Source organism: Sinocyclocheilus rhinocerous, unplaced genomic scaffold (assembly GCF_001515625.1).
Source record: "Sinocyclocheilus rhinocerous isolate Xijiao unplaced genomic scaffold, SAMN03320098_v1.1 scaffold2988, whole genome shotgun sequence".
NCBI classification, from domain to species: Eukaryota; Metazoa; Chordata; class Actinopteri; order Cypriniformes; family Cyprinidae; genus Sinocyclocheilus; species Sinocyclocheilus rhinocerous.
Genome location: NW_015665674.1, coordinates 160,076 through 169,582, shown reverse-complemented (window position 1 = coordinate 169,582; position 9,507 = coordinate 160,076). Strand labels below are relative to the sequence as shown.

Below are 9,507 nucleotides of genomic sequence, written 5' to 3'. Positions count from 1 at the left end.
GTTTTTTTAAATGTCGTGATTTTGAACAGATGTAAACAATGGCAGAAGGCTTAAAATTATAGACGCGATACCAGCTAAATTTAATTATTGTACTAAATCGCAGAAACGTAGTACTTTAGTCTGCTTTTCCTTGCTCTGTGAAGTAACGTGAGGGAGGAAACTAGCTGACGTTAGCTAGTTAGTGGATGCTGCACACTGGTGGTGGATGAGGAGATACCCCCTGACAATGTAAAGCGCTTTGAGTGCCTAGAAAAGCGCTATATAAATGTAATGAATTATTATTATCTCCAATTAATTGATTTTATTTTTTTTAAGTTTTTTTTTTTTTTCAGCAATACTGCACATTTACATTTTTCTCCTAAATAAATTCTGGTAAATAAAGTGTTTTTTGATTATAATTTAATTATTAGTAGACTAGAACACGTGGATATGTTGTCATTCTTACACTATAATACTGAACTTTGATTTCAGTGATTTGGACTATGAGATGGACACTTGATTCTTGCACTTTATGTTGCACTTTACTTTTTTACTTTTGGATTTCATTTGGTTTAATGAAATATAGTTTAATAAAATATTCTTAAGTAAAATTGTAGATTTTATTGTGGGAAATTAATCACTTAGATTTATCGATTAATCGATAGATTACTCTAAATAAAAATAGTCATTAGTGGCAGCCCTAAATATGATGAATTGATTTAATGTTGAATGTGACTGACCTTTCCATGTTGCTTGGCTGCAACCACATAGTTTTTTTCCTGCAAGGCCCTGTGATACTCCTCTATTGCCGTGTCAAACTATAAGAGCAGATCAAAATAATGAGATAATGTTTCTGTTACACAAACCATGTGCCCTAACTTATGTAAACAGGCAAATTACTGTGAACTGTTCTTACACAATCAATTGCATTACAAGAATGCACATGCTTTAAATCATAAGTCTAGCTTTATGGTTAGAAAATCCTCTAAGCCTATACAAAATCCCAGTAGCATTACCTCTTGGAGATGCTGGAGTAGGTCTATAACTGCAGTGTTTTTCTCTAGCTGCTGTTTAAGCTTAGCATACTCTGTTACGGCATCATGGAGGTTCTGCTGAACCTGTAAATGCAAACACTTAGTTTACATGCTAAACTCCTTTTTTTTTTAAATTTGGAACTAACACATACTTGTTTATTAATAGTCAAATAAAGGTACCTCATTCTCAATGCAGCTTTTTAATAAATCAATGTCTTTGGAAACTGATTCAACCTGGTCCAAAAGCTCCTCTGCTCCCTCCATACTGGGCATAAACTCAATATATTTTTTATTTATCATGTCTGTAACCTCTTCCTGTACGGAGAAAAAGATAGGAGGTTAAAACTCTGACACAGAAACATAAAAACAGTAAAAAAAAAAATACAAGCTTAAATACAAAAAAGGTTTTGATATAAATGGAGATCAGCGTTATATTTCTTCACTAATATGGATAAACAAACTGATCTCTCCAATTCAGATAACAAATATGAAGAATAAGACACATTTCATTTGATAGATTTAATTACATTACAAAAAGCTCTGAATGTGATATAATGATCTCGTTAGACACAAATGTCGCAAATCCCTAAACATAATCAAGAATAAAACACAAAAAGGCAAGCTTGATGGGTAAAAATAAGAACCAAGACAGATATTATGATTATCGGTGTTAACACTGTCTCAAGACTGGAAAGAACACAATAATGTTGGGTAAAATGAGGCTGTCTGTCTAAAGTCAAGAGCTCAGACTGGCACTGACAGGCAATGATATCAGCAGCGTGACACGTCAGCCAGACAATGTCACATCAATACTGCTCTATTCTCGATTAAAACATGAATTATTCATTGTCCAGTGAAGCTTATTACACGTTTGTTATTCTTAAATGACTTAATGTCATGATGAGAGGAGCGTTAGCCGCACTTTGGTTAACGGTCGTTCAATGTAACGTTATGCTAACATTAGTACCAAAGAGTCAGTGTGCACACAAACAAAATTATCGCATTTTTAAGTATTGAATTTAACATTAATTATTTTTACCGTTAAGTTAACTCAATTTTATTGGGGTTTGACAGCTGTTAGATAGCTAACTCAACTACACTGTTTACCTTCGTTTCTTCCACTTTCCGTGACAATTTGGAGACTTTGCAGGCGAGGTCATCTTTCTCCAGTTTTCCTGAGCTGGCAAGCACTTCTGTCACAAACGACGACATGACGGTAACGGGTAAACGACTGAACGCGCAAGATAGTTTACCACTTCATGCCACGACCCGCCATTCCGCGCGCAAGGGATGCTGGGAGTGTCTGTTGGAGGAAAAAACAAAGCTGAATTTAAAAAGGGGGCGGTTAGAAATGTTCGCTTGCTGCCCGGCGAGGTGCTTTTAAACTATAAAATGAGGTCATTCGGTTATTTTATTAGGACAGGTTATAGACTGAAAAACAATTAAATGTATTAGCTGTTTTGGATTGTTTTGTCTGTTTTAGTTGATATACAATAATTTCAATTTCACTTCTAGTCAGACTGAAAGTGAATTTTTAGTAACTTAAACCGTTAGAAACACACCTTAAATAGAAAAACAATTGCACTAAATGAAAATGACAGAAAAAAAAAAACAACCAAAAACGGCAGAATGCTTTCTGGGATATAAAAGAGTAAGAAAAAATTAATAAAAATATTTAAGATTTTAAAAAAATGACATTTAGATATCATCAGAGTGAATTTGGGTAACGTTATACAGCCATAGTGTGTGAAATAGAGGGAGATATTTGATTTTGGTATCTGGCTTGCCAGATTTGGTGACCCTGCTGTATGTGTTCAGCTGTTCACATCAGACCAAAAATGTTTTTTTTATGTGAACAGACCAAAACAGATGTGAATAGACATCATTAGAGTTAATTTGGGTAACATTACAGCCATAGTGTGTAAAATAGAGAGGGGTAACAGATTTTGGTAACCTTTAATGCTGCCTGTGTCAGATGACCATGCTGTATGTGACCAAAATGCTTTTGGGGGTATAAAAATTAAGTTTAGATATCACCAGATTAAATTTAGGTCACATTAAAGCCATTCCGAGTGAGATAGAAGGGGGTAACAGATTTCAGTAACCTTTAGTACTGCTTTGCTGGATTTGGTGACCCTGCTGTATGTGTGCAGTTGATCACATCAGATATGTTCTTTTTCTAACTTCGCTCGGTGTTTCACTATGGGAATCGCTTTGGGCGTGACCAACTGCGGAAGATCCTATGACACCACATCTGTCTTTGACAGACAGGTCGACCTGTGACCAGGCTCCACCCCACCTATATCAGTCAGGTCGAACCCTGCCAAAGTCATTCGCACTTTCTTTCCTTGGGAGACTGCAGCAAGCTCTCTCAGCACATCCTGACTTTGCTGATTTCGCTAAACTGTTCAACAGACGGGCCGTCATTGAACTCCGTCACCAAACGCGAGGTTAGTTGGACGGGATTGTGTTAAGTGATATCCTAACAATTAGAATAGTGTCCGCGTCAAGGTGAGCTATTCTAATTGGCCTACTGTGTATTAAATTACTGCAGTAGGTGACGTTAAGTCAACTAGAGGATTAACACATCAAGGCGAGCCTTCAGAAGGTTTAATTACATTAGACCAGCAGGCTAACCTGTTGTGACGAGTCTGAGGGTTGCATCACTTCTCAGCCATTATGTCGACGGCCATCACCCCCGCCAAAGGGAATGAGTCGAAGATCAGGGAGGTTGCATCCCGCCCATGTCCATCCTCATGTGGAGCTACCATCTCAGGCAGGGACCCTCACCCCATGTGCATCGTGTGTATGGGTCTGAAGCACGCTCAAACGTCGCTGGCGAATCCACAAACATGCACTCACTGTGCGTCATTGCCGGTGAAAATCTTAGAAAGGAGGCTGAGAGTGGCGGTGGCTAACAAGCAGGACCCTTGTCTGTCTGGAGTGGCCACACAGTCTGCGGCGACTGACCAACTTACGCGAGCCAGTACGAGCTGGGCGGAGATGATGGAAGCCGAATCCCCGGATATGCCTCCACTGTTTGTTCTCACGCAGGAGGAGAGTGATCAGGGGGACGAGGATGCAGAGGGCGATGCTAACTCTGATCTCCTCGATTTGGACATGGATGATGAAGAGGAGGAAGACAACTCCCTCTTCCCCGTCCAACAGTCTAGGCCTCCGAGCATGAACGACTCGGGCTTGCAAGTAGATAGTAACTTGCACGAGGTGTGCAAACGAGCCGAGGCGAAATTGGGCCTAGCTTGGCGCGGGGCCAAGGATGCCGAATGAGCTGAGAGGGACCTTTATGATGGAAAAAGGTTGCCTCCTGCTCAGCCTGCAGCGAGACAACTCTTGCCTGCCGTGCCTGCTTGCATGAAGGAAATGTCCCGCTACTGGTCTAGCCCCTTTAAGAGCAAGCTCCCTGGGTGCTCCATGTTGGAGATTCAAGGGATGGGGAAGCTGGGGTTGGCCGGACCTCCAGCGGTAGAGTCTTCAGTGGCCTATCACCTGCATCCGAATCGGCGCACTATTTCTGCCTCCTCTCAGATTTCGCTGCCGAGTAAAATGGAGTGGCTGACTGTCGAAATATCAGAGGATGTATAAATACGCAGGGCAGTCCATGTGCTCGCTGAACGCAGTGACTTTACTGTCAGTGTATCAAGCAGAGATTTTGGAGGAGATGGGGCGGCAGCTGGGTCCGTGTACCTTCGTATAATTCGTTTTTTAATTTAATATTGAAATCTGAAAAATGAAAAAACGGCACATTTTTCATATTTCATTTGTTCAAACAAAACGAAAAATCAAGAATTCAGCTTAATTTTTAGTTTTAACGTTCAGGGACAGAAAATGAATAAACAACTTGAATATTCAATCTCTACATGTGGGCAGGAATGAAACGCCCCTCTCCACTGATTGGTCAGCCAAACATTTCAACATAATAATAGTCCTAAAATAAAACATAATAAGAGTTCTCCACTTCTACGGATTCTTAACGTGTTTATTTCTACTACATTTGATCTCTTTCTCTTCATCAAACAGCCAGATTAACGAATGGCTTGACACAAACTGTACCGAGGCAGAGCCCTTTGGTCCTTTAGCACACACCGCCTGTTTTATTATAGTTATCCTATCCACCTATCAAAATCTGTCTGGCAAAGCTGCGCGACGCACTGCAGCGCGGGGAGAATGTAGCCTAGTGAAGCGCAGACCACTATCAATTTATGTGAACGTGTAGTTATAACTTTTGTTTTACACAATACGCTGCGTTTTGGACTAAACTCCATCCCCAGGTGGTGAACCAGATATGGCAGAGGTACGGTCAGGCGGCCATAGATCTCTTTGCCTCGCAAGAAAAGGCTCAGTGTCCTCTGTATTTCTCTCTAGCGGACGAAAATACACCAATGGGTGTGGATGCTCTAGCCCACCCATGGCCAGACGTCCTTCTTTATGCATTCCCTCCTCTGAGCTTAATTTCTCTAGCCAGAGTGGGGGATTTACCACCCTCACCCAGACAGGATAGCTCTCTGGGCTTGGCCCGTGAGAGGTGGAATTTGAATGCAGCAGGTCTGCCTCCATCGGTCATACATACTATACAGAGTGCAAGAGCCTCCTCTACTCGCTCACTTTATAGCAATAAATGGCGAGTCTTTGAAGAATGGTGTGAGCAGGGTCATATTGTCCCTTTTCAATGCTCAGTGAGGGATATTTTATGCTTTCTTCAAGATCTTCTAGTTAAGGGGAAGGCTTTCTCCACCATTAAGGTGTATTTAGCAGCTATTTCAGCTTGTCATGTAGGTTTTGGCGAGAAATCGGCAGGCCAGCACCCTTTGATAAGTCGTTTTATGAAAGTGGCGCGCCGTAAACGGCCGGTATTTAGATAGATGGTTCCTTTATGGGATTTATCCATCATCCTAGAAGCCCTTTCTCAACACCTTTTTGAGCCATTGGAGGGAGTTGGGCTTATGTTTCTCTCTTTTAAGAAGGTGCTGCTCATAGCCTTAGTAACAGCTAGGCGTGTGAGTGACTTACAGGCTTTGTCTGTTAGCCCGTCATGTTTCACATGTTTCGCTCCAGGGCTCACTAAGGTTTCCTTTCCTCCTAACCTAGCTTTTGTGCCTAATAGGGATGTAACGATTAACCGCGAGCCGGTTGAAAATCGATTTAAATATGTGACGATTCAAATCAGTTGAGATGCTAAACAAATCGCGATTCATTTAGGTGTAGGAGTTTATATGAATGCATGTCTGAGGGGAACTTACTGTCTTTAGAAAAGTTTAGATGGTATTTTTTCTTTTCATCTTGCCTCTGTATAATGCATATTAAAGTTCATAAGTGCAGCGCTGCTTTGTTTACAGCGGTAACCAAGGAAACGCTTTAAGCGCCACCTGCTGGCAGAGAGTGAATCTGCGTCTCATTCAGCTCATCTGCTGTTTGTTTCATGCAGATATTTTATCCAAAGTGACTTACAAATGAGGACAATAGAAGCAATCAAAACCAACAAAAGAGCAGTAATATGCAAGTGCTATATTAGTATATTATTATAGTGTTATATTTTAATTTCACAAAGAAATGTGCAGCATTTTGTCCAAGCAATAATAAAAGGACACATTTAATTTATAATTTGTCTTAAATCTAATTTTGTAAAATAAATAAATAATAATAATCGTGAATCGAATCGAATCGTGAAATAATAATCGTGAATCGAATCGAATCGTGAAATCAAAATCGTGAATCGAATCGAATCGTGAGTTGAGTGAATCGTTACATCCCTAGTGCCTAAGGTAGTTGACTCAGCATATAGGTGCCCATCTACTGAACTTGCAGCTTTTCAACCTCCTCCATTCTCTTCTCCGGAGGAGCAAAAGTTGAATTCATTGTTTCCGGTACGGGCTCTTAATATGTATGTGAGGAGAACAGCAGGAGATGGCTACATCTGTTCAAGATATTTGTTCAGCAGCAAGTTGGGCTACGCCACATACTTTTGTGCGGTTTTATAGACTGGACGTGTCTGAGCCTTCCTTAGCACACGCAGTGCTGGGAGCCGGCAGTTCGGTGCCCATTTAATTGTTGTGTTGGATAGCAGTGATATGGGTGCAATCCGGGAGTGGTCTATATCTCCCATAGTGAAACACCGAGTGAAGTTAGAAAAAGAACGATGGGTTACTTAACGTAAACCCGGGTTCTTTGATAACAGAGTGAGGTGTTTCACCAGCACTTCCCTCCTTGCACGGGTATGGGAAGAAATCTCTCTATAATGACTTTGGCAGGGTTCGACCTGACTGATATAGGTGGGGTGGAGCCTGGTCACAGGTCGACCTGTCTGTCAAAGACAGACGTGGTGTCAATAGGAGCTTCCGCAGTTGGTCACGCCCAAAGCGATTCCCATAGTGAAACACCTCACTCTGTTATCAAAGAACCCAGGTTTACGTTAAGTTACCCATCGTTTTCTGGGATATAATATATAGATGTTTAGACATCAGTTTAGACATCACCAGAGAGAATTTAGGTGTGAAATAGAAGGGGGTAACAGATTTCAGTAACCTCTACTACCGCCTTGACGAGTTTAGTAACCCTGCTGTATGTGTGCTGCTGTTCACATCCAGACCAAAATGCTTTCCATGAGTATGAAACACAGGAGTTTATACATTACCATATGAAGTTGGGTAACATTGTGTGTGAAATAGGGGTAACAGATTTTAGTAAGCTTTAATATCGCCTTGCTGGATTTGGTGACTCTGCTGTATGTGTGTAGCTATTAACATCAGACAGACCTAAATGCTTTCTAGGATAAATAAAGTTAAAAAATAAAGTTTAGACATCAAAAGATTGAATTTGGGTGACATTATTGTTTGTGAAATAGAGAGGGGTAACAGATTTTGATTACCTCTACTACTGCCCTGCTGGATTTGGTGACCCTGCTGTATGTGTGAAGCTGTTCACATCAGACCAAGATGTTTTTTGGACATCATCAGAGTGACTTTGTGTGACATTACCGCTATAGTGTGTGAAATACAGAGGGGTAACCTCCAATATTGCAGTGTATGAAGTTTTAGCATGTCCTGCCTGAAAAAAAAAAATTTATCACAAAACTGACAAATGTTAAAAAAAAAAAAATACAAAGGTTTGGAACTCCGACAATGTTACCAAAACTTCTAAGTGCTGTCAACTGTAATTCTTTCTTTGTGTAATTGGATGAACCATCAGAAGAACAGAGATCTAACAACCCTGAGGCTTCTTTCTTTCTATTCCATCAATGACAATCATCTCAAACTGAGGCATTCTCAAAGACTATTTTGTCCCAAAAGAGGTTGTTTTCATTCACTGTAATTATTATATAAGTTTTCATCATGCTCACATATGACACAGTGTATACTGAAGATCAGCACCCTCTTCTGTGGCCTGGAGATCTAGCACACATGCAATCATTCAATCGTTATCACATCAGTAATCGAATCAATGCATAATGTTTATCTTAAAATACACACTGTTAGCATGTGTAATACTGCAGTTTAAGTAAATGAGAATTGTGACAATGATCTAGTCGATTACCTTGTGTGAGTACTGGACGTTGAGTTTTCACTCTCTGCCACCTTCACTGAGCACCTATTCTCTAAAGCTATTCTGTTACTGATGGAGGTGTACCATAACAGACAGTAGGTGCCTTCTTCCTGAGGACAGAATATTTGCTATTGTAAGATTATTAATTGTACGTATTACCAAGACAAATTAAACTCAAAAAATATTTGTAAAACAGTTCTGAATCTAAATTCTTATTGGAGGAGTAAATTAGCTGTCATACACTCAACTGTGGCAACAGTTCTATATTAATGCACTATGCCTCTTTGGCAACCATAAACAGCATATTATTATTAATAAATTTAATTGGTTTCTTTTATATTTTTTGTCGCCTAATATAAAAAGCCTCTTCATTTTCTGTATGGGCAATAGGAGAGTGTAATCCTGATAAGACTGTATAATGACATGTTTGTGAAACTTAACCAGATGGCTCCAGTGCATCTTATCTTTCTTATATGCTTCCCATGTAGCCTTAGAAGACCACAATCCACTCTGCAGTGCAGCATTTTGTTGTATCAACACAATCATGGCCGTGTTCGAATTCTAATTAAACTCAGGAGATTATGTCTGATTCTCTAAATTAATCCAGGGAGGAGCAGGCATGAAGTGTTGTGGTGATGCATTTTAGAAGATTTTTTTCTGACGATTTAATGCAGATGTATGAAAAATATACAATTGTCTTCATTAACTCTTTTTTTCACTCCTGTGCTATTTAATAACACAGTATGTTTTAGATGGGAAAACACAGTCTGACTTTACAAAAAAATGATGGAAAGAACAAATGCAGATTGGAGCATTTCTGTTGATGAATATAATAGTAATTTGACACTGTGGCATAGGAAATGTCTCACTAATTTTATCTGAATTGCTCAGCATTTTCATATCTTGTTAGACATAAATCAACACTACGCCATGGGCA

General features: G+C 39.9%; 1 protein-coding gene across 1 annotated transcript in view; it reads right to left on the bottom strand.

Moving 5' to 3' along the window:
• Positions 1 to 2,310, bottom strand: part of LOC107731459 (centromere/kinetochore protein zw10 homolog) — a 10,035-nt gene extending 7,725 nt beyond the window's left edge. Inside the window, 4 exon segments of the mRNA XM_016542547.1 lie at positions 720 to 797; positions 996 to 1,097; positions 1,194 to 1,328; positions 2,121 to 2,310. Of these exon segments, the coding sequence (XP_016398033.1) occupies positions 720 to 797; positions 996 to 1,097; positions 1,194 to 1,328; positions 2,121 to 2,225 (420 nt within the window). The 5' untranslated portion in view covers positions 2,226 to 2,310.
• Between the last annotated feature and the right edge of the window lie 7,197 nt (positions 2,311 to 9,507).